This window comes from Cryptomeria japonica, chromosome 10 (genome assembly GCF_030272615.1).
Source record: "Cryptomeria japonica chromosome 10, Sugi_1.0, whole genome shotgun sequence".
Taxonomy (NCBI): Eukaryota; Viridiplantae; Streptophyta; class Pinopsida; order Cupressales; family Cupressaceae; genus Cryptomeria; species Cryptomeria japonica.
The window spans coordinates 87975852-88001538 of record NC_081414.1 but is presented as its reverse complement, the minus strand read 5'-3'; the positions used below and the strand labels follow the sequence as shown (position 1 = coordinate 88001538).

Below are 25687 nucleotides of genomic sequence, written 5' to 3'. Positions count from 1 at the left end.
GCCCAATTAATTTAAAAATTCCTTATTGACATATCCCACTCCTGATCCTTTTAGGCTGCAAAAAAAAATCAAAATGCTGAAGAAGTAATAATAGGCTATAAAGTATAATATATGTTTCATTGGCCCTACGACCTACAATCTAGATGTTTGAGGTCTGAATCTCCCGGCTGACCACTCGGCACTGATGGGTCCCCACTAAATAAGAATGAACTCAATATTGCAAACAGATATAGATAAATTCAGAATAATTTTATAACACTTCAAAAATATGATCGCTCACCTTTAGGTCACTAGCAGTCGCCAATGCAGTCAACGGCAATGGTTTGGTCTGAAACTGTGTTATTGATCTGAATTCAGAGCCTAGAACCAACCAGATTGTGTAGAGATAGATCCGATCTTTGAATGTATTTATACCAATTCTTATATGGTGAATTCCGCAGGAATTTTATATGGTATACAAATATTCAGTGAATCTTGCTTAACTATAACACGACTTATGTAATTTTCAAGGCAATTATGGGTCGTCCAAATAATTGGCAAATACAATATAGTTGGCGAAAATTGGGGTGAATGGAGACACGCGTCGGCAAAATGTTGGGCGAATTGGGTCCTCCTAGCCAACAAATCTTCATATGCCTATAGGCAAATTATGGTCATCTATTAAGGCAACCTCGGAGAGTGTAGGTGAAAAAATTTAATTTACCGTGTGTCCACCGTAATATTGTATTGGCAAAATCATCACATAGAAACATTTAATTACATAAAACATATTGCGATCGGGTCGTGAATTTGACGGATGGCCACCCCCAATCGGTACAAAATATTCGCCATTTCCCAGGTCGCCGACGTGAAAAATTTGCCACTAAAGTAATCTCTGGTACACCCCATTTATTTCATTTTTTATAACAATAAGAAAGGGAGCAATTTGCAATGGCCCTGTCATATATCATAATTATTTTCATGCAATTATCATAAGCCCACACTCAAAGATAATGTGGGATCTCTTTTTTCTTATAAGCTTATCATTTCAGGGTATTTTCTTGATGTCAAAGCATAAAGCTAGCTCTAAGAGGTCAAAGTTTGGAGAATTTTTAGGTCAACATGACTGATTTGAGCTTTTGAGGGAGGAGTAATGTGAGTCAAATATTGGTTCTAATTTCCTCTAAAAGTGTGGCATGATGGGTAGGAGAGATCCTTAAAAGTTCTATGAAATGAATTTGTGTTATTCTTTTTAAGGCCCTTAATTATGTTGTATGGGCTACTAGGTGTGGGTAGACATGTATGATAAATAAATTGTATGCATTTTATGCTTGAGTATTGAGGTAGGGTGGACATCTTGATGTCTAACCAACCAACTCTAAGATGACCATGGAACGTGATGATAGGTTTTCTTGTGTGTTCTTGCTTGTTTATCTTCACCCATGTTCCAAAAAAAGTGGTAAATCCTTAAATATAAATTTTGAATGAAAATACACACTCGATTATTTTGTGTAGGATAATCCTATGTTGTAGAAACATGTCGATGAATAAGTATTGTTGATCCTTAAGTAACCTTCATATGAAATTTTTTAATTCCCACTAAGTTACTATACCATGACCTTTGTCTTATGACAGGCACAATACTTCTTAGGGTCATAATTCCTTAGTTTATGATAAGGGTTGAACTTGTTTTCAAAGGGATAGTTGTGTCAAAGATGATCCTATGAATTATGATGTAGGGGACTCACCTGGCACACTCCAAACACGTGTATCCAAGATTCATGCATAACATAACAAAGAGAATAACACAAATTGCCTTTTATTACTCAAATGAAATGAATTACAAATTCATTAAATACAAAATAGTAGCCACTTAGGGTTTACAACTTGCAAGATGTAATTATTACTCAACTCTCAAATGAAGGAGAATTTTTCTCAACTTCAAATGATCACTCAACTCGAAATGATCCACTCAACTCTAGATGATCCACTCAACTTTAGATGCCTTAACACTAGCCCAAACCTCCCTTTTATAGCATTCTTGCACCTCTTGAAAATCCCACTCCCCTTCTTGGATATGAACACATAGCAATCAAGAAATGCAACACATAGCCAACAGATGACTCTTCAACTTCCCCAGGAGGGCTCCTAAGGTGATGTGTTTTCAATTTTCTATGTGACTACCCAATACATGTGAATGCGTGACTCTTCCCCTTCTCGAAATTCACCGCTAGATGAGTATTTTTTCTTATTTTGCCTTGTAAATGACAAAAATGTGTGTCCACACATGAAAATTACATTTGCCTTTAGACATAGGTCACAAATATTAAATGATTTCAACCCCTTATGTCTCTTTGGATACTTTCCTAGGTGCATGAAGATCTATAGTAGCATGTGTTTATTTTTATTGTCCTAACCTTAACTAAAATTTAAAATAAAAAATAATTTTAGATGATATAGCATTTTGCCCTACACCGTTGGATACTCTTACATCATATGATAATACTTATTTTTACTAAAAATATTAAACATTAGTTGTTATATGGACATTTTAGCATCCTTTGTGTAGACACCTAAATTTGCCCATACTAGACCACACTTGACTTTATCATGTGCCTTCAATTTTACATTTATTGTCTAAATCTTATCCCACAAACCCTCCAACTAAATCAAGTAAGTAATACCTATTTAATTTATTGATTTAGACTGATTAACCCTCATTACTATTTTCTCTAATATTTAGTTCTACCTCAACACAATCCTTGTCCATTAAATCTTAGTCATTGAATCCATCTACATGACACAAGATATAAACATGTCATCATGTGACAAGTGTCTCTACCCTCTTGATCATACTTGTGTGAGCGTGCAAGGTCGCCTCACGGCTACCCTACCTCTTATGCATGTCATAAACATGCCACTTGCTCAAGCCACCCTACCTCTTACACATGGCATAGACATGCATCTTTCATGAGCTTCCCCATGTGTGCTCATACACACAAGCACGCCTAGCTTTTTTACCTCCATTCTCCTTCTGACACTTGTCACAAGGCTAAGCCTTTGATCCATAGACCATATCTTTGAATCAATCCTCGCCATCCATTTGATATTGAATCTTACTCATTGATCCTCCCCATCAAAAAAATATAAATTGAGACATTTTCTCTCATTTTGATCATCCACTCTTATGATATCATTATCTTGACCACTTTGTTCTATCAAACATCATCATCCTCATCCTAACATCATGTTGTTGGTTTAAGAAACCATGTTCCACCCAACTACACAACATCAAAGAGAAAATCAAGTGGAAAGGGTACCTCTACCTTTGCTTAATCTGTGAGATGAGGAGGTAAAAGGCAAGGTGAAATCGTGTATTTCATTTATTTTATTTATTTCATGATTTTATCTCATTTCTTCATCTTCACTTTGTTTGCATTATCACCATTATTGTTGTTGCCATCATAATTGATTATAATTGCCATTGTCATTGTGACCGCCTCAACTATTATTATTATTCTTAGTCATTAGGATATCTACAACCCCATCAATTGTCATGCTTTTTTTTTTTTTTCTTTAGTATAAAGGAGTTGTAATTCTATGATTGTTAGCATTTTGTACATCACTCTAGCCAAGTCTAATTAACCTTCTCTTGACCCATATTTCCTACCACTATCAATGGCAACTTGATTGATTCTTAGGGCATGTAATAGGGTATTAATAGGATTTATAAGGCGGATTTTGAACCTCCTCTAAAATATCCACTCATGTAAGAAGATATCACATAAATCTTAGTAATCCATGTGATGAGCACTAGTTGAAGAATAGAGAATTTCTTTCGAGTGAAAATTCAAAGTTGTGTCCCACGTTAGGCTAGTTTATTAGCACAAAAGAATTTAAGTATTTCCGATTTAAAATTAATTCTAGTCAAAATATTTTTCTAGTTGAATTTATTCTAGCTAAATTAAAAATAAGCCATAAATTTTCTAACTAGAAGTGTCTAATAAATACATATGTAGCATCACGATGAGATCAATTTACAACAAAAAAGTTGAAAATTTGACATTCTCACAACTTACATAAATAACATTTTTTTAATTTAAAATTCTCCTTTTGAAAATTTGTAGGTCTAGTTTTTTATAAATATATATTTTATTGCATTTATATTTTCTCCTTTCACTAAAAATGAGTCATTAATACTAAAATATAAAATCGATTCTTACAGAGAAAAAATATTAATGCTTATTTTTTAAATTTATAAAAAATATAATGCACTAGTGAAATTCAATTTCAAGACTATATTTTTTCCTAATTTGATAAATAGTTAAAAAATTACATCCCATCAAAATAGTTGTGTTTTTGATACGCCTTCAAATTTAATTTTTAAAAATATTATCAAAATGGGGAAAAGAATAATCCTTACACTAAATTCTCAAGTTATAAATACAAAAGAATTGAAGGACAGAAAATAAAATTTTCACTATGAAATGTTAATTTAATAAACCTAATTTTTTCATATTTTATCAATAATTAAATTATAGTTATTTTTATTAAAAATATATATTAAGCAATTTTATTTTTTTGTTAAAAGAAAATAGGCATGAAATACACTAAGAATTTTGTGTTTAATTAGTTTACATCATTTTGAAATTTAGAACATATATGTTACTTTTATTGATTCAAGTTAAAAAAATTAGATCAATGTATCATTTCTATTATAAAAGTGAGATGCTACTTTGAACTTTCACCTCCTATCCATGTTCTATTATTCTCTTTACTACCATTATGTTGAGGTGTATACCTAACTGTAAACTACTTGTGGATTTCATGACCCTTGATTCTCTCAACCAAGTTAGCAAAATGAGAGCCTCAAGTGTGGCATGGTCCTACATTAAGTTACATTGACCATGATTCATAATGCTACCAATATGCCCTTTAGGAGATGCAATATTAGCAAGGTTAATAGTGGTAATAATTCGAATCTAACTTATCACTATTGAGTTGGTCTACATGTTGCTCAATGTTCCTAGCCCTCTCCCTATAACGGGTGAGACCTATTCCACTCATTTTGAATGTCTTGCCATCAAGTTTGTTAGGTTACTATGATACAAGTATAGGGACTATGGAGAGGTGAGTTTGGGAATAATTGTTGAGGCATGAACCTCTTAAGATATATCTTGCTACCTTGAGCTCTCAAATGTGACAATATTTGCAATGCCCTCACAATGTCGGTTAATGCCATGAGAATCAAATTCCCAGTTCCTAATTATTATGGCATTTTGTTTCCTAGTAAGGGCAAACCCACCCTTCAAAGTCTCTCAAACCTCAACATATTTGAGGTTGCTATAAGCACCATAGAATAGATGAGTAAAGGAAAAGATGGAGAAGAGGCTAAGGGATAGGGGAGGGTCATTGCAAGCATTGGTATTTGAGAATAAAATTGATACACAAAAATATTTTGTGGTTGGATGAATAAAATGCCTATAATTAGGGTTAAGGTAAAAATAGTCAACATGGTCGTCTTGGTGAACAAGTGACTAGATGTTCTAGTTCTAGTTAGTTTTGGACTTTTTTCAACTGCAATAATAGTGAATGTATGAAAGGTTGAGGTGGGTAAGATAACAATCTTGGTACATATAGTGACTATATCTTTTGGCCGGTTTTGACATTATCAAAATGGTTATGGTTGTTGATTGATCTTCTATAATGTCAAGTTGTTCTATGAAAAACCAAAGGTAATCTGAGAAACCTTTGTAGGTAACAACCTCACAAAAGTTTGGCTACACCCCAAAGCACATTAAGAGCAAATTTCAGTATGTGGGATTTATTTGTTTAATTTTCAAATAAGTTTTACATATATTTAATGCTTGGGAGCCTCATTCTTTGGACTGTAGTTTTTATTTATTTACTTTCTAGTGCTACTTGATTTTTTTTAAATTGTTTTTGTATTTATAATGAATTAATTAATCTTAATAAACAAGCCAAGTTAACCATTAAACTAATAACATAAATTAATGAAAATGACGTACAACTACTATTGCCCTTTTTTGGTATTTTCTTCTTAAATGAAATGCAAATACTTACTAAAAATAAAGTCTTTTAATTGTTTCAATGTACTTAATTAAATAAATATTATTACTTGGATAAAACCACACTTGGCCTTTTCTCCTTTTCTACATAACGCATCTTTAGAAAAAAAATTAAATTATTTGTTTTATAGATTAAAAGAAATTTCTTCCCGCAGTGAAATCCCCTAAAGGTTTTCCCAGATTTTCTTTCAAAGTATTTTCTTTCAAGAACCTTGATTTCCGAAAGTAGTCCTCTAAGGAAAGTTCTTTGGGAACGTTTCATTCAAAAGATTCAAATAAAGTTCTTGGGAAAACTCTACTTTTCCCAGTGTTCATGGCAGCCTCAAAGACATCGCGGAAAACAAAAATTTGAAAAACAAAAAATGCAGCTTTTGAGAGCTTCAGAAGGCTGAATATGACTAATGTTAGGGTACCTCTTAACATTAAACCCAATAATGAACTTTTAATAGATAATTACATATTGAAATTATGGAATGTTAGTAACACTATCGTAGAAAATTACAGGTCCACCATTCCACATACCCTCCATTGTTTAGATTATATCACCAGGCTACCGTAGCCAAAAACAATGCCCCAGATCACCTATAATTTGGAATACATACCATTCATAAACTTTCACCAATATAATTTGAACAAGAGAATGTCTAAATATTCGGGCATGTCAAAAGTAGGGTAAATATGATTTGTTTCGGTGTCCTAGAAGGCAAAAAATGACAAATCAATGAATTACACAGCCACAACAAAGACTATTTTTTAGATTTTACTCTGTATTTGTTAAAAAATAGCCAGAACCCCTTGAACACCTCCATCCAAAGCCTCTGGCTTTTGATTCTGCTTGGACCATATTTCTCCTAATTGTCTTGGTCTGGTCAGGTTTTTCATATACCTATTGGCATGTCTCCCCAGGCACCCTTAGCATTATGTCCCAACTTAGCTGCTCGAATTTGCTGCAATTTCTGTAAGATACAAGCACAATAATAGAAACTCCCATAGCCTCGAATAGTGTTTTAAAATTAGGTGACCCCTTCTCTTTTATGAAGGATCAAATGACGCTATCAATGCCGATGAAGCTGAAATACAATATTTTCACACCCGTGGACCTCAAAGCCCAATAAAAATACCTTGAAAGACTCCCTTCAGAAAAATCTGCAATGTAAATATACTAAAGGATTTCATTTAAGATGCTGCCTCCATTTCTGCCCCTATTTCATATTACGTGCACTTTTGGATGATATGTTTGCAGCCAATTTTGTAAGCATCATTCAGATAGACTATTAGCACATAAACATTTGATGAACATAACTGCTATTGCCTGTACTACTAAAATGCTAATCAGATTTTGTTTCCTTTCTAATAGGCCTGGACAATAACTGCTCGCTTATGATACAGACATCAGAAGAACTTTCTAAAAGATGCTAAAGCTTTTTTTGTGGCTTTTCAAACCCTACAGATTGTTTCAGCCTTGGTATGGCTAACTCATAGTTCCGAGGAGGTGCATGTTCCCTAGGCACATGCCTGTGCTTGTAAAAATGGCTAGCTGATCCGTGATATCCACTTCTGTAAAGAAAAAAGTCGACCTGCTTTCAAAGCTTATTTTGTTGCATCTAACCCACTGACTTGGGAAGCCCAGGACTATCAATGCAATCACGGTATCCAAATTTTGAAAGCGGATTGCATGGTTCTTACATAACAATCCATCTTTAGATAGCAACCACTGAAAACACATTGAATTTTTTTATTTCGAGCAGAATGCTATTAACAGTGGCAACTGATGCATAGAAATGCATATAAAGTACCGAATATATGATAAAATGGACATGGAAAGGAAACAACAGTGAAGGTAATAACAGGAATGCCACTCATGTCTGCCATACTTATGCATGTAAAGGCAAAATATTATACATAATGTTTTCAAAATAGGAGGCCGGAAGCAGGGCCTAAAAAGCTTTAAGTAAAAAGAAACAATTGCTACAAAAAAGTCTTACAAAACCTGCTCCATCATAATACTTCAAGTTAAGTTCGTATCAGTGCCAAAAAATCATGCTTAATCTTCGTCTCTCACTGAGAGACCTTGAACATCACTTGCCCAGTCGGAGAGAATGAAGAATTCTCTGATGGTATTTGGAAAGATCCTTGCTATCCCTACACGGAGAACTGCACAAATCATTTTTACTGGAAGAATTTTCTCCAGTTGAGAAAAAGTTGCCACACCAAAAAGAAAAAAGAAAAAATCCAAGAAGACATGGTTAGCTTTTTGCTGCCTGATCATTCTTCCATGGTCAGTTGGCTCTCACATGTCAATTTGGTTTTTGCAAGTTATAAAGATTCTCTGTAAGGGCAGTCTTGATTTTATTTTCTTCTAAATAATTGAGTCAAAAGATGCTCTGAGATTAAATTTCAACCATATCCAACTGAAAATATCATGATTAAAGCCATAAGTATCCTTTTTAATAGATTTATTATGGCTTAAAATTCAGTACAACTAGAACCTGATAAAGAAAAACTGCAAATTTGGAAAAACATTAATTATTTGATCGTACATAATATACAGTACCATGTCTAACATTCTCTCAGGAATCAGCCAACCTCAACTAGACGTCACATCCACCTGTTGGATGTAGAATTCATCAAAACTGCTTTATGATACAATTTCATCAGTGATTTGGCTCAAGGAGAATTAGACATGTTAAAACCGGAACCCGTATTATAAGCTTCAACTCGAACTCATTAACACAAATAAATTTTGTTTTACAATAACATTTCTCACTAGATATAACATACAAAACATCACGGTGCCCAAAATGGTTTCCCATTTGCATATGGTGTTAAATTTTCTTGTGTAGTTCCAGGAGTGCTCGTGTCATCTTCGTCTTCTTCTCCATATTCTACAAGTTTAAGACTAGTCTCTGAAACCACAATTATGAGGCAAAACATAAATCCCAGCTTGTCAAAGAGACAAAAATGTAAATATAGCATCTAAATTCCCAACAACAATTTATCATACCATGATGGAATGAATCCTCAATGTTCGACTTTGGTATAGACTCCGTAGTCACCGTTTGTGGTGGGGGAATACACTTTGAAGATGGTGGAAGCATACTCCTTGAAAGTGGTGCTGGAGGCATGCCTTTAGGTGGTCCCATAGGCAAACCCTTCGGAGGTGGCATGGACTGAAGCTTCTTCACACTTGGTTCTTTGGATATACCACCTGTGTTAGAAATTTCTGTTCCCTGCAGTGAGTTCTGAAAGTCCAGCAGATCATTGGTTTATAAATTTGTATCTCAAACTATGCTGAAAAACTATAAATGCAAAAGCTCTTTGCATAATCCAAATCATATAACAAATGAAACACAAAGTTGTATCCAGTATGATGCTAATTGTTAGGTTTTGTCAACACAAGTTATTTGTGAAAATAGAGATACAGCTTTAGTTCTAACAATGGACATGTGGGATAGAATTAAAACCAACAAATAGATTCAAATACAGCATCAGCATGTAGTTGACACCAGCACACTATGAAAGGAGCTGGAAGTGATTTAACCAGAAATATAAATAGCCATCATGTATAATGCAGGTTTCCTACACAACTCAACTAATAGGGCATGATAGAGATACAGCTTTAGTTCTAAAAATGGACATGAGATGGGATAGAATTAAAACCAACAAATAGATCCAACAACTCAGTATGTACTAGATACAGCAAAATATGAAAGGAGCTGGAAGCAATTTAACAACTCAAAATAGCCAACATGTATAGTGCAGGTTTCCTACACACACAACTCCACTAAAGGGGCAAAATAGAGAAAAATAACTCCCAACAGTAAAGGCAATGCTGCCTCAAAAAAGCAGAAATTCTCCAGAGTGTACACATGCAACCAAGCGACCTGAGCAGAATTGTTTCCCACGCAAAAGACTAGTAACATATAGGATTTCGACTCTGAAGCCCTTGAGGAAAATTGTTCTATGCACAATGAAGACCGAAGACAAACAAAAAAAATACTATAGAAAAATAATAAATGTGTTAAAACAAATAAAAAATATAAAAACTAAAGAACAATTCAGTGGTTTAAAACAATATTTGAATAGCTGCATTGGTGCTTTTGCCTGCAGCTTCCTTTTGTATGTAGCTGCAAATTCCAACCCTGTGAAACATGCAAATGAAGATCCACATAGATGGGTTCGCAAGAGTCAACGCGATAGCAGGTCAGAGAAAATACCTGGTACATATAATAATAATCAGCCTAACCCGAAAAATTCACAAAAAATATTATTGTCTTAGCATGTAAAACACACATATAAAGTTTGAAAATCATTTTTAAAATATAGATCTTTCAAAGTGCGAATCCATTTTGCAATTTTAATACTATCACTTAACTTCCCAGATTAAGAAAGCACCATCTTTTCTCAGGGAAACGAGGGTTGATAATATATTCACCCTTTGCACTTACCGCTTCCTGACTACCAAGCAATATTCTAAATGAACCTACACAGAGATAACAATCTTGATAAAAGTCAGTTGACCAAATTGCTAGTGTTATGGTTGTTGACCTCACAGAATCAAGACTGGGATGATCCTGTTTTCTCAGACATCAACCATAACAATAGCAAAAAAGGTTGATATTCTTATCGCACCTGATAGTCTCGTGAAGGCTGCTTTGATGCCACTGGAAGTTCCTGAAATTTTCTTCGTTTTGGAGGCTGCTTCCCAATTTGTCCATTGGAATAACTTGATTGGGCCTTTGTCGGTACATTTGCTGAAATCAGAGAGCCAGGCTTCACAGAAACCGGAGGTGGCGGTCTTTGAAGAGCAAGCGCTACCTGCTGCAACGGTGTAGCTTGGGGATATATGCCACCATACCCATTATAGCTTGTTCCAGAAGATGCACCTGAAATATGCACAGATTGTGTTTGCTGGTTCTGCTGAAGTTGTGGATACACCCCTGTGCCTGCAAGGTTTAGCAAAGTAGCAATACTCGAGGATGTGTTTCCCAGCAAGCTTATACATGCATTTGATGATGAAGAGGCTACCACTGCCAAGTCGGTACCTAAAGCAGAGGATTCCAATTCAGACATTACATCACTTTTAACTGTATTTGCTTTTGTAATTACTGTCTCGGACATCAACTGCTGAGGTGGGGGAACTGCATTGTAAACTCTTGTAGTTGATGACCTGTAAAAATCATAACTGATTTTAAGAAATCCATTTCCATGAAACCTAATCAGCTTTCTTCCAAACTAGAATCTAGAGAGCTTAGGGAAAGCTTACTTGTTAATCTCTGTTGCCATTGAAGTTACTGAATTGACTGAGCCAGGTTGTGGAATCGACGAGCTTAGACTAAGTGTATCTGCTGAAACTAATGACTGCACATTGGGTACATTTGTTTGTGTGTATGACATTACAGCTTGTGGGTAAACACCAGCATAAGGTCCTACACTGACAGAACTGATAGCATAGGAAGGAACTTGATAAGAGGGAATGGATGACTGCACAGAAGCAGTCAGCATAACAGGAGTAGCACTCGAACCCACCACTGCAACCTGGTATGTTGGAGGCCTGAAAATGAAAAAGGAAAATTTTATCTACAAATAGCAACTGATAAGTAAAATAACTTAAGATGCTCAAACACAATAATGAACTACAATCTAACAGGAATCCATGCAAGAAAATACACTACCAAATACTAATATTAGATGATGATTTACCTCCCGATAATAGGCAAGGTACCAAATAAGTGTCAGATGGGTACACTAAACAGTGCTATAGTTAAGTGGTTTGCTCGAGCATTGGATGTTGTTAAACCAAACTTTAATGACAACTTTAAGAGCAACCAAGACCTGGTGGGCATGGGGTGATTAATTGGACATAAAAGACAGGCTAATAAAATCTATACAGCCTCCTCTCACAATTTCTTCATGTGTTTCAAGAGGCTAACAAAACTGCCAACATTCTTTCTAGTCATGATTTACCATTGACTTAGCATCACAAAATTGACTTAGCATCACAAAATACCTTTCCTGGGATTACTTAGCAGGCAGAATTGCATGATGAATGTGATTGATAATACCTTTTACCTTTACTGTGCTTTGACTTCCTAACCATTCTGCTCTCATGGATTCCAAGGTTAAGTGTGTCATAAGCACAGAAGAATAGCTGCATGCCTTACACTGATCATATGGCACTCCGATGGATTCATTGCACACCAGTTACAAGCTTCATAATCTGTTTTTTCAACATTTAAACCAAGCTATCAAGCACCCTATGGCCTATGACAATGTGTCATATCTTTCTTAAAAACTTGCAAAATAATGTATTTATGACTAGTTTTGGGCATTAGAAAGACCGTCTTTGGGTCAAGCCCGTGGGGTCTGTAACAGAAGGGGCATCTGGCACAGGACATTCTTGGAACATTCATTTTGTTATGAAGCACTACAACCAGGCATCATAACAAATCCAACTTCCTCCTCTATGGGCCAGTCTCCTCCTGCGCCTTCTATGGAAAACCTTAATCGTTTGGCAGACCTTGCATGAAAATCAAGTTACCCCAATTTGGATAATACCCTATGCACATTGAAGCAGTTTCTAATTGTAATTATCAACACGCATTGTTCCCAGCACTTGTCTGAGTATCATTACTTTCAAGAGAAAGTAGGTTTTCCACCATGGCATAAATGTTTACAGAGTGTGCTCGTAGACAACTAGATTTGACCTTTTTGAGCATTTGCAAGGCTGTTGTAAGCGATACTCTATGTAAGATAAAGATAAAATTTTGGTGTCAAGATCCAGAAATTTGCATGGCAGAGTCAAGGTGCACCCTTTAGAGGGTAAAGAGTAAAAGACCATTTTGAAATGTCAAAAAATCATATGCCATTATACATAAGCATGCACCTCAAAATAGGAAAGTGAGTGCATATAAAAGTGACAGGCACTTCACAAGAAAAAAAAACTAGAGTTTAGGGTTCAATAAATTTGCAGATAAGACTTAACTACACATGCATCCAAGAACAGTAGTCGATAAATTTCAAAAAACAAATGACCAGACATCTATGAAGACTTACGTGGGCATCATAATACATAAAAATAAAAAAAGAATTTTGTTTGTCAACATCACAACCATGAGCAGTTGCACACATGAATACAAAAAATAAATTGCAATAAACAAATCCATAGATCCCCTGGCATGTGCATGTTGCTGTTAAACCAAGGACGAAAACAAAAAATGTGTGTCAATACACAATTGCAAGCAGATAAGTGAAAACAAATTTCCAAGAGTATATGAGTATACAGGTGCAGGCCTATATATGAACACAGCAGATTTCTTTGACAAAGGCCACAATCACATTGTGAGGTGCATGCTAGTAGCCTAGTACGAAGAAAGTAACTTTTCGAATGCTAAATTTGTATCATCAGGGGTGCACCTCTGCAAAGAAATTGACATTTCCAAGATCAAGTTTGAATTTGCATATACAAATACACAACTGAGTAAAAACAAGTTCAAAGACAGAAGTATACATTTACATTGTCAAGTACACACTCAACAAAGCAAAATGGTGTTAACATTTTCAAGTTTAATTTGCATGTGTAGGTTGGCACCTTAAAGGAAAACGAGTTCTACATTTCAAAGCAGTTTTGCAATGTGAGGTGTGCAACAGATGTAAGCCTACTAGGAGAATTTAGGGTTTCCTGAAGAAAAATTTCCAGAACAATGCATCAAGGTGGGTGTCCAAAGTTTTAGACTGTAATGCCCCCTTCCTAACCACTTTCAGCATGGTGACCATCAGCCTCTTTAGCGGGTTCCCATAGGCAAATGAGTTATGGTTAGGGGACTCTTGGTGATAGCTTAATCCAGCTTATTTGACAATGACAGATATCGCATTGAACTCAGTCAGTTGAGATTTGCATGACGCCCTTTTCTAGAAGTGGATTTGGACAATTTGTCCATGCTATTTTTAGTAAGTGCCAGAGGGACACCAACTTGAGCAGTTGGCAATATTTCTCTTTTGAGATGTCAGTTACTAGAAGTGATGATGATATTTCAGTTTTTAATGTGGTCAGAAGCATTTAATTTAAATAACGTTAAGTTATAAAAGTTAAATTAAATATTTAACTTAAAAGTTATTTAATTTATTAAATATTTGTCTAAGTGGGCACCCAAGGAGAAAATTGAAAATACTTTGGGGGTGTGCACCAACAGTGGGAATTATAAGGTGTTTTAAAATTACATTAAAAAGGTGAAACCTAAAAAGGCGGGGTGGGCTATTTATTTGGTTTTGAGCTTATTTCTCAGTATGCTTGGATGATATTTTGTAAACAGATTTAGCTGAATTGAACTTTTTGGTTCCTTTGCTTTGTGAGGACAAAAACCCTTGCAAAGGATATTGTCTTTGTAAATGAAAGATCCAACCTAGAGAATTTGTGGTGGTTTCACTCGGAAAACAATGTTGGGCTCTACTTCTTGATGATTTTAGTTTACAGTCTCCGTTTATTTAGCACTAAAGATCAGGAAATTCATTGTGGAGGCAAGAAAGAAAGAATTGAAGGATTTACTGCCGATCATTCCTCTTATTTGCTGGCTGTACCATATCTCTTTGGCTGGCCGTACTTCTCCAGTTGCTAGCTGTACAACTTAGAGAGAGACAATTGACTCTCTGGAGGTGGCGTCTAGGGTTTCTGGGAGTTTTGATAAAGGGTTGTTGGCGCCTAGGGGCAAACATTTCATGGATATTCATTTTACAGCATTCAGAGTTCGTCTAGAAAGGTAGCATCTAGGTTTTGTGTTTTCTAACATTCATCAGTATTATTTGTAAATGGCAAATGAGTATGTTTGATATCTCATTGTATTGTGATTTCACTGTTTGGGTATTTAGAACTTTGAAGATATATTGTACTTCAGTTTTGAAATCAATGTGGAACTATTATTGGTTGTGGGTTTTCCTGAATATTGTGATTTGAAAAGATATTTTATTCATTCTACTGCTGCAAGTTTATTGCAAAAAACTATTTCTACATCTCCGTCTATTTCTCTCAAACATCTCAAACAAAAAGCAAACAAAGAAAAACAAGGGTGAATATTACATAGAAATCTTCAAAGGGGTTGCCATGATTAAAACCTAAGTTACCGGTTTGGGTTCAGATTCAGCTACGGATTCGAGGATTCGGCAAAATAAAAAAAATCTTGGGTACTTTCCATACATAATGAAAAAACATAAATCATAAATCCATAATTGCCAATGCCAATAAATATTCATATATCACAAATGTAATCACTAAACTAATAACTAAAGTCTAATATCATATTCATAATTGATAATATTCAAGTTTCAAGTTTCAACTGATTCAAGTTTCAACTGATTCAAGTTTCAAAATGTGAATATGTCATGACACAATAAAAATTCAAATTACAAGCCATCTATGGGATTTAAATTCCATATTCATCTTCATCTAAACCATCCAACCCAAGCCCAAGGTCATCAAGTGGTTCAAATCCAATATCAATTGAACCACTATCGAATGGAATGCCACTCCCACTAGCCATGTCTCTCTCAAGTTCCATAGCTGCCTCGTCTATAGAGACTTGGGCAAGTTGTGCAACTGTAGCATCTAAATCAGCACACTCGGGGGCTAGATCCCAATTCCTTGTTGCACCCACATTATATTCAGGGTCCTTATGTGAAAACAAACGAAGGTTGGAGTGTACGTAGACCAAATCCTCAGCTCTCTTTGCACCCAAACGATTACGTTTGACTGAGTGAATGAAGGAGTATGTACTCCAATTCCGCTAAGCTGAAGAAGAACTTGCAACCTGTTAAAAGTTAAAACATAATTAGAAATTTATAAATTATAAAATAAAAATATGATAGCATCAAATGGAATTGGAAAACTATAAAAATAAAAAGATGCATACTTGGGAGAGAAGTTTAATTGCAAGAGGCTGCAAGTAAACGGAGCCTTGACCATGTACATACCACCACTCATCAGCATCCATCCCATATCTAGCATTGAGAGCTACAACATCATGATTTTTTGTGGATACAAATTGACCAAACTCCTTCATGACAACATTTCTTGTCTCCTCATCTTGATATATCTTTTTAAAGGTAGCTCTATAGCCAGAAGCAACCTCTACATCTCTATATGGTGGTACCCTCCTTGGTGTTGCAAGCATCTCTGCACTATAAAATTTTAGTGTCAAAGCAAATGCTAAGAGATGTAAGGGATTGGTCATTTTGTTCCAATGGTCAACAATAATATTCTGCACAATTTTGAAAAGTGTTTCCGTTGGGTCATTTACTTTTCTTTTTATTACTTCTCTTATTTTCTCCACCATGCAATCCATGCCATCATATATCTCACCCAAACATGGGTGATCAGTATCAGCATACCTAATCATGCTCATGATGGGCTCAGTGAAATTCAAAACATATTCCACATTATCCCACCATTTCTCATCAAGGATCAATGCTCTTACTTTTAGAGCTCTTTCTGTTTGGGCCTGCTTCCATACACTCCACAATCTGTTGATGACCATAGAACTCAAGGCCTCTCGCACCTTCACAAGTCGTCTTAAGACGAGTGTGTGAGATGCAAATCGTGTTTCAGCTACCTAACATGACATAAAAAAATACGCAGCATATATCAATTATAAAAAATTAAAAAATAAAATTTAAATTAGTAATTACCTTCAACAACTCCTACTTGGAGAAGGTCCTAAAAATGGCTTGTGACATTACGATTAGTCACAAACATTTGAATCTCCTTGCCCTCCTCGTACAGTTTTTTCACCCAATCAATTTGTGTGCCAATCTTTTGCATGATTAAATTGAGTGAGTGGACTGCACATGGTGTCCAAAAAATGTGACCCTATGTAGCCTCCACTATAGTACCTGCTGCCCTAAAATTTTTAGCATTGTCAGTTATGACTTGGACAACATTTTGAGGCCCCACCATGTCAATGCATTCTATGAGGATATTGGCAATGAAACTTGAATCTTTCACTTGCCCCTCGCAATCCACCGCTTTCAAAAACATTGCCCCTTTAGGGCACACTGCTATAAGATTGATCAATGGCCTATTTTTACAATCTTACCATCCATCAAAAAAGATGGTCAAACTTGTTTCCGGCCATGTATCTTTGATGACTTTCAACTGTGACTCTACGGATGCTTTCTCCTTTGCCAATAAGGTGGTTCTCACCTTTTCATACCCTGGACAAACATAATCAGAAGATGTGTTGCAAAGGGTATGTACCATGTCCCGAAAGTAAGGTGATCTAACAAGGTTGAAAGGAAGCCCATTGCCATAAAGGCAACGACCAATGCTCTGATCTGCAATCTCTCTCATTTCATTATTGAAGGCAGTACAGTATCCAATGGGCCTCTTTTCCGTGAAGCCACAACATTTTGATTCTCTAGTGGAGCAACTGGTGGTTTTGGCATGAAAGCATGCGAACCGGCTGGTCTTGTGGAGCCAATACCACTAGAAGGTCTCGTAGTCTTCGAGCTTGACACGCCAAGAGGATGATCAGTCTTTGCTTTGCCACTTCCCCTATCAGCTTCCTCTTGTTCTCTAATATATTCCAAAACTAGACCTTTTGATAGCCCCTTACCATCTGATCCCTTACAAAATTTTATTCCACGCCTGGCGATGAAACAAAGGTGGCCTTTCACTCGATAGTATGAGCTAGTATACTCAATGCCACAATGGTTACACTTCCAAACAAAACCCCAACCACCAGACACTTGCTTGATCATTGTTGTATGATGCGAAAGTGGTGAATCTTGATCAATTTTAAAGGGGTTATTTTCAGTTCGGGCATGGGCAATTGAACTAGAGCTTGCACTTGCACTTCCAGTTTCAGCCATTATGTATGATCATATGAATAATGCACCTAAAATAAAAAGAGAAAACACAACATTATTGAAAAAAATTGATATAATTTTGGCATTATAACCCCATACTATGCATACAAAGTGTAAAAAAATATACAAGACTTATTTAAAAAAAATTAAAAAACTTGAAAAAATTCTTGAAAACTTGTAAAAAATTCAAATTCACTCACCTTTGATGGCTAAATCTTCCTTCTCCAGTGATTCCTACGCCCTTTATGCATGTCTCACATCTTCATAGTCTCCACCTTCGAAGAAAAATGCAAAAACTAAGAAACCTGGCTATAGAGAAAAAAATCTTCAAAAATGCAAATAGAATGGAGTTGAATGAATGTTTTGATGCATGAAATGCATCATAAAGGGGTGAATTAGGGTTTTATTATTAAAAAACTATTTTAAAAAGTCTTTTTTATTGTTTTTATTGTTTCTTGACCCATGGGCCCCATTTTTGGGAACCCACGAGCATGGGTTCACGCGGCTCCTCTTGGGTTCACCCGGGTCCTCCTGGGTTCCACTCGGCGGGTCCTTCCCAGGTGGTTGGGTTCCATGTGGGTCCTGCGTAGACCCACAAGGAACCCGACCACCTGGGAAGGACCCAGGTGGAACCCAAGTCGAACCCGGTCCGAACCAGGACCAAACATGAACCAGGACCGGGCACAAACCAGGACCCGGACCCGATCCCAGGCCAAAAAGGATTGTATGTAATATCCCCATTTTGAAATAGGATTTAATAATAAATTCTAATAATAAAATTAAAATATAACAAAATAAAACCAAAATTAAAATTTAAATATAAAAGAATAAAATTTAAATAATTAAAATTTAAATAAATTTAATGAATGGTCAAAAGGCATGAAATGAAAAGTTGTTACTCCCTCAAATATGAATATAAAAGGGAAAAGAGAACTTCATTTGAAAGGGAAGATTTGGGTAAAGAAAGAAAGAATGAGCATGTGAAACAAGAAAGTATTAAAAAAAGACGAAAAGAATGGGGAAGTAAATAGGGAAGTGACTCTTTCAAACGGCTAAAAATTATGTCAGGTTGCACTCTTTCAAAGGGTGCAAAGAGTGCTAATTGTGAAAGGTTGAGACTCTTGCCAAAAGGCAGTGTTAAAGTTGGATCAGATTTATATATATGATACTTCTCAAATTTATAGTCACTTAGGTTTAATCTAATACTATATTACAGAATATAATATAGATTACAAATGTCTTGATAAATATTCAGAATGCAATGTGATATTGAATTATGCACAGTAGTATATATGAATCGGGATTTCCTTTAAAACTGATTACACTATATATATTGAGCTATTCACAGTTTGAATTATATTATTTATGTAACTGTAGATCACACAATATTCTGCACAATATCACAAACTTAGTGTATTGCAGATCACTCACTTATGCCACAATGATGTCGATTCTACTCTTAATAATAACAAATGCATACTTTATAATATCAACCTCATATATATCTACGGACTTCCTTAAGGGCCGTGTCTCAACACCACGAGACGTGAAGGCAAAAGGACACAAGCCGATAATTGTAATCAGGTTTACTTTCAAACCGATTCAATTATAATATAATCAATTTAGTCAATATAATAACTAATCAATTAATAACAGATCGATAATCATTGTAATAACAGATGTGACATTAACCGATCATCGATGTGTAATGCAAACAGATAATCGGATACATGTGTCAATGGTAGACATAGCATGGTAAATGGTAACCACAGCTAATCTCCGATAGTAAGTTAAAATACAAATCATGGTTAACTGAAGCAAGTAAGTCGAATCACCAAATGTCTAAGGCCAATAGGCCAATTAGACATTTGGATTAGCTAGGTTTGTCAGATGATTCCGACCGTAGCTATAAATCATCAACAGGCAGACAGGATGAAGAGGTGTGACCTCTCCCTCACATTGGAAAATATAAATGGGAAGAAGAATCAAATGGAATAGAGGGAATGAAGTGGAATTAGAGGAGATCTAGAGCAGATTCAGAGCAGAAGTGTATGGAGGGATATGAAATAAGATTTGAGAAGGAAAGAAGAAAATAAGATATGCAGATCTAGAAAGAGAAGATCTTCAATGGGATATATGCATATTTGAAAAGCAGTAAAGACAAATTTGAGAAGTGAGAGATAGGTGAAGATAGAATAAGAAGTGAAAGGGCAACAGTTGTTGCCAAACAGGTGTATCTTTTCATAACCAAAAGGTATGACCCTTTTTCTCCATGAAGGGTATTAAGTGAAGGATGGAACCAAGAAGAAGATAAATCGATCCATTCAAGGGAGCATCAAACTTCATAGCTGATTTCAGAATAATAAAGAGAGGAAGCCAGCAGACTTGATAATAATAAAGGCAAGATTTAGGGCAATCCCAAAAGGGGACATTACAATTGGCATCAGAGCAGTGATTCTGCCAGCCTGTGAGAACAGCACTATTCAATGTGCCTGAAGATAGTTATCAAGAATGAGTGGCAAGAAATGACAATAGTCATAGAGCAAATCATTACTCAAAGATCACAGTCGACACTCAGTCATTTGACATCATGCAAGAGTCTCACTCTCAAACAAAAATGATTGCACATGGACATTCTTTGGAAGATAGAGTTGAAGTGACAGAGTTTCAATTACACGGTGGTAAAAGAACCATACAAGATGGTGGTCCAAAAGTTGCATACCCAACTCATGGGTAGAGAGTGCAATGTGCATTGCTTAATGTAGAGTCAAATGGACAAACCTAGTGTGGAAGATAACAAATATGAAAGGCACTGTTAAGTAGGCACAAAGGTTGCAGTTCATAAGCATGAAAAACAAGACAGATATCAGAAGTGTTTATGAAAAATAAAATCCATCATAGACATGGAAATAATGTTGAGGTGATAATGGCCATAACAAGATAGAAGGAATAGTTGTGACTAGCCAAGTGTCATATCACTAGCCCAAATGAAATATGACAAAGGATTGGGTTTACCAGACAAAAGGCAGATTAAATATCATGCAAACATCACAACAGCCCTTTGATAAGTCTAGCGCGTAAGTGTAACGGTTGAAATCATCTTGGTAATGTGTAAAAAGACCTCTTGGAGTGAGTACACTGTTAGAGTACACTATGATATAACTATGATATAGATGGACATAGAGTAGGTAATGTATAATGTCTCTTTTGACAGAGAAAAATAAGATATAATAATTATCTGCAAAATAAAGAGGGCAGTATGCCTTATAGATAAGCATCAATGACATGGCAGAGTGAATGAAGAAAGAACAACTTCATGACAGAATGTAAAGGGTTTGAGTGTATGAATGATCAGCCTATTAGGAGGAAACTGAATCATGCAAAAGCAAAACATACTGTTATAATAAGAACAAGCATAGAACAGACACAATGTTCCAAAGGGACTTCATAAGCACATGTTTAAAGCATATTGGAGCAAATTTATGACACATTATGAGCATATGGGAGCAGAAAGATGGGGTTAGGCCCACTTTCGGGCTCTAATTGGCTCATGAGCAGCAAGATAGCAGCAAGATGGGGTAGGCCCACTTTCTGGCTCCAAATGGCTTATGAGCAGCATGATGGGGTTAGGTCCACTTTCTAGCTCCAAATGGCTTATAAGCAACAAGGTGAAGTTAGGCCCACTTTCTGGCTCCCAATGGCATATATTTGTGTATCCTTCATGTTTTCATGTGTATGCTCCGTGTTTGGTTCATACTTAATGTGTTTTCAACAAGTTTATTCCATGTGTGTTTCCAAAGCCATTTCATATTGGGAATCATCTTGAACACTCCATGATCATTGCTTGAAGACAAGCAATCTTGGGTGGGGAAGACTATAATGTCCCCATTTTGAAATAGGATTTAATAATAAATGCTAATAATAAAATTAAAATAGAATAGAATAAAATTAAAATTAAAATAAATAAAATTTAGTTAGGTTTAATGAATGGCCAAAAGGCATGAAATGAGAAGTTGCGACTCCCTCAAACATGAGATATAAAAGGGAGAAGAGAAGTTCATTTGAAGAGGGAGATATGGAGAAAGGAAGAAAGAATGGAGCATATGAATCAAGGAAGGATTAAGAAAAAAAGAAAGGAATGGGAAGTAAATAGGGAAGTGACTCTTTCAAAAGGGTAAAAATTATGAAGGGTTGTACTCTTCAAAAGGTGCTAATTGTGAAAGGTTGTTACTTGCCAAAAGGCAGACATTGTCAATTGATCCATTCAAGGGAGCATCGAACTTCATAACTGATTTCAGAATAATAAAAAGAGTAAGCCGGCAGCCTTGATAATAATAAGGGCAACATTTAGAGCAATCCCAAAAGGGGACATTATATTGAAATTGTCTCCAAAGCCACCTGTCCAAGAGTTTACTTTTAGCTAGGTCATGTTGCTTGTTCATGGTTCAAGAGCTCATAAGAATATAGAAAGAAGACAAAGTCAGAGAATGCCACTATGAAGTGTGAAGCTAAACCTTGATGGTGCATCACCCTATGGTAAATTGAGCTGGGTAGGTGCAAGCTAGTTAGTCAAAGATGGAGCTGGTATGTTTTTGGCAACAGGTTCTCACTTTTCAGGTCCAAATTGAATGATTCTACAGAATAGAAAGCACTTATTGTTGGTTTTTTGTCTTGCTCATATGTTGGCCATTGGTGTTGAACTAGTAGCTAGCTCAGATACCTATCTATTGTATTTTAATGTTGTCAATGACAATTAAAATACACATGTACTATCTATTATGTAAATTGAACTTAGGGCTGGGCCCAAATACATGTAACTTGTAATTATGTCTTGTTTGGCCAAGACCTATATATAATGTAACTTGTGGATAGGACAGGCCCTATAAATGTAACTTGCAATTTGGTCTGACCCTAATTGGGCGATGTAACTTGTGGTCCCATACTAAATGTAACTTGTAGATAGGGTAGACCCAAATGTAACAATTAACTATGTTTTGGGCTGGGCTCAATTGTAACGTGGTGGCTATTGAGCTGGACCCAATACCTAATGTGGGAAAATGTATAATATTAATTATTCATCTTGTAAGCCGACTTGAGGATGTTTAGCGCCAAAAAAAGGATGGTATATAATCCACTTGAAGATGAAATCATTTATACAATCATTCTTAGCAAATGCAATCTGCTCTCCTACACTTTAGCAAACTCTTCACTTGTGCGAATTCAGTCAAGGATATTGTTGGGCAAAGTTGTCAAGATCTTCTGCAATTCTGCTCCAGCCTATTGTTGTCATCTGCTGCCGATCCTCTCTTTTGGTCATCTATTGTTGATTAGGGCTGCATCCTTCATTACCTTGTCAACTTGCTGTTTGGACAGCAATCTGAGATAAGTTTGCTATATTGTAATTGCCTACAATTGAAATAATACATATCAAATTTAAGGTTGGGTTATTCACCTCCAAGAGGGAGGTTTTCCCAGGGTATTGGCGTCTTGTGTCTTGTGTTTTATTACTATTACTGTTTATTCACAGTCTGATTATAATTAATTGGTTAGATTAACATCTAATTGCTTGAAATTAACATGGTATCAGAGCGAGGTTCGTACTAACCAGTGATCAGATTTAATCATGCATTTTGTTATTTCATCTTTGTGTGCCTTCGAGCTAGGGCACTCAAGGCAACTAGGGCTTGTGGCATCATGATGGTAGTTTGGAGGTGGTTACCTACAGTATGAGCACAACATGAAACATGAGGTGGTTTCAGGTGATTGTTTGTATAATCTTGAAAAAGGTTATTGTGTTAGTAGAGTTGCGTGTTGTTGTTTATCTCTGCATTATTGTGGCTTTGCTTGTGTTAAACTTATATTTTGAAAAACAAGTTTAGCTGTGTATTAAGGAAAGATTATTTGCAACTGTTCGTAATACCCTAGTATGGGTTTCGCCTCTGAAGTAACATTTTTGTTAAATGTATTTAGTTTTGTTTTTGTAAGCCCTTGTTGCAAGAAAAGTTATATAATCTTTGTTATGGAGCTAAACCCATAAGTTGTCCTCAAGACTTACTATGTTAAAAGTTAAGACTAGTATTCAAACCCTTGTTTGGTTATACTGTTTGGAATAGACAGTGGTTAATGTTGTTCATGTAAACCCTAGTTCAAGTTCCCTTCTATATTTTGTATACCCCAATATTATGAATTGAGGGTTTGATTATTGTAATCTATGTTTATCATAGTTTTGCATACCCCTATTCCAATTGGTTATTTAAAAGCATACTTTTTTTTTAATTCTTAACCCTTGTTCGATGTCTCCGGCCTATGGTTTAGTTTGATCATTCAAGGATTTGTGGTTATATGATCAATGTTTACTTTTCAATAACACTAGTTTAGATTTGGTGCTCAGTTTTGGTGAAGTTGTATTATGGTAACAGGTTTTCTTCTATTTTGTTAAGATGATCACTATTTCAGTTGAGCAATTTCCAAGATGATTATTATCGTTTATTTGTTAAAAGAAGTTCAAAACAGATTTGAAAAGGAAGTACTATTTGTTAAGGTATTCAAGGACGCATTTGTATATTTTGTTACTTCTTTTATTTAAGAGGATGACAGTTTAATTTCAGTTTTTGAATAAAGAACATCATATATGCATATTGTTGTAGGCATTAATTTAAATTGAGTTTAGTTGTATCAAAAAGTGATATCATTTTTGATTCTACTCTATTGAGAGTTATTGATTTGCAGTGATTCAAATGCATGATTATTCTACTTTGTATATCAGCATATTGTGAAAATTTATACGGCACTACAGTGCATTATTTCACTATACTATATCATTGTATGTATAATGCACATGCTATAAGTTAACTTGCATTATATATGTTGTACCTTTGCTTCCGAATCTCAAGTGATACGAGATTAGAAGATGTTATAAAAGTGATAGAGATGATACTCTGTATTTGTGTCATAACTATGATATGTACATAGTCTATCAAGGCATAATGGAAATGTTGACTAAATCTGTTGTGCAAGGTCCAAACCAAGCTTAGTTGACAATAGTATTCCCATATTGTAATCACTATGCACAGATCTTAATATAAGAGGGTCCCATTAGGGGACATTACACACACACGCACACACACACACACACATATAAATACATATACCACCAGCAGTTGTTGGAATTTGGAGTGCTAAAAAGGGCAAATCTGAAAATAATATTAGACTGCTGTTTTATGCTTGATCCGAAGATTAATTCCTTTGATGTGTTTGCTGTTGGATGACTAGAGGTTTGGTCTGAAATACCTTTATATCCTTTATCAGAATTATTTTGATTATACTACAGCTTACTAATTGCTATTGATCCATGGAAGTATAGTTATCTTTCAGGCTCTAACTATCATTGCTTGGTTAGTATCTTCATTGGTAAGTATAATTCACTCTCCTTGTAAACATTCTATGTCACCATCATGTGGTACTTCACTATTAAAAGGTATTAGTAATTCCTCATCCATTTTGTTATAACCTGTATGGTGATGTACAAGTTTCAGGTTGTATGCTACAGGCTGGCTTTTTTAATTTGTGTCACATAAGTATTGTCTCAGCATTTTATGTATCATTGGTTATATTGTTAAAGGGATGCATCTAACTTATCATGAATATTGTGATCCTCACCCAAGGTCTTTTTATATAACCTCATATAATAGGTGATACATATCGAGGGCCAAGGTCATACTAACATCAGAAATCCATAAGCTTGGATTGTTGTGGCTTCAGAG

General features: G+C 35.5%; 1 protein-coding gene across 2 annotated transcripts in view; it reads right to left on the bottom strand.

The window, feature by feature from the left end:
- Positions 1–8561: 8561 nt before the first annotated feature.
- LOC131031529 (protein RIK) overlaps positions 8562–25687 on the bottom strand; it is a 32964-nt gene continuing 15838 nt past the window's right edge. Inside the window, exons 10-13 of one of the 2 annotated variants that reach the window (XM_057962665.2) lie at positions 11335–11622; positions 10701–11238; positions 9073–9310; positions 8562–8974 (exon numbers count right to left, since the gene is read on the bottom strand). In XM_057962665.2, the coding sequence (XP_057818648.2) occupies positions 8856–8974; positions 9073–9310; positions 10701–11238; positions 11335–11622 (1183 nt within the window). In that variant the 3' untranslated portion in view covers positions 8562–8855. Of the gene's footprint in view, positions 8975–9072; positions 10286–10700; positions 11239–11334; positions 11623–25687 lie in introns of those variants that run through there. The other variant, XM_057962666.2, reaches the window with a different exon arrangement.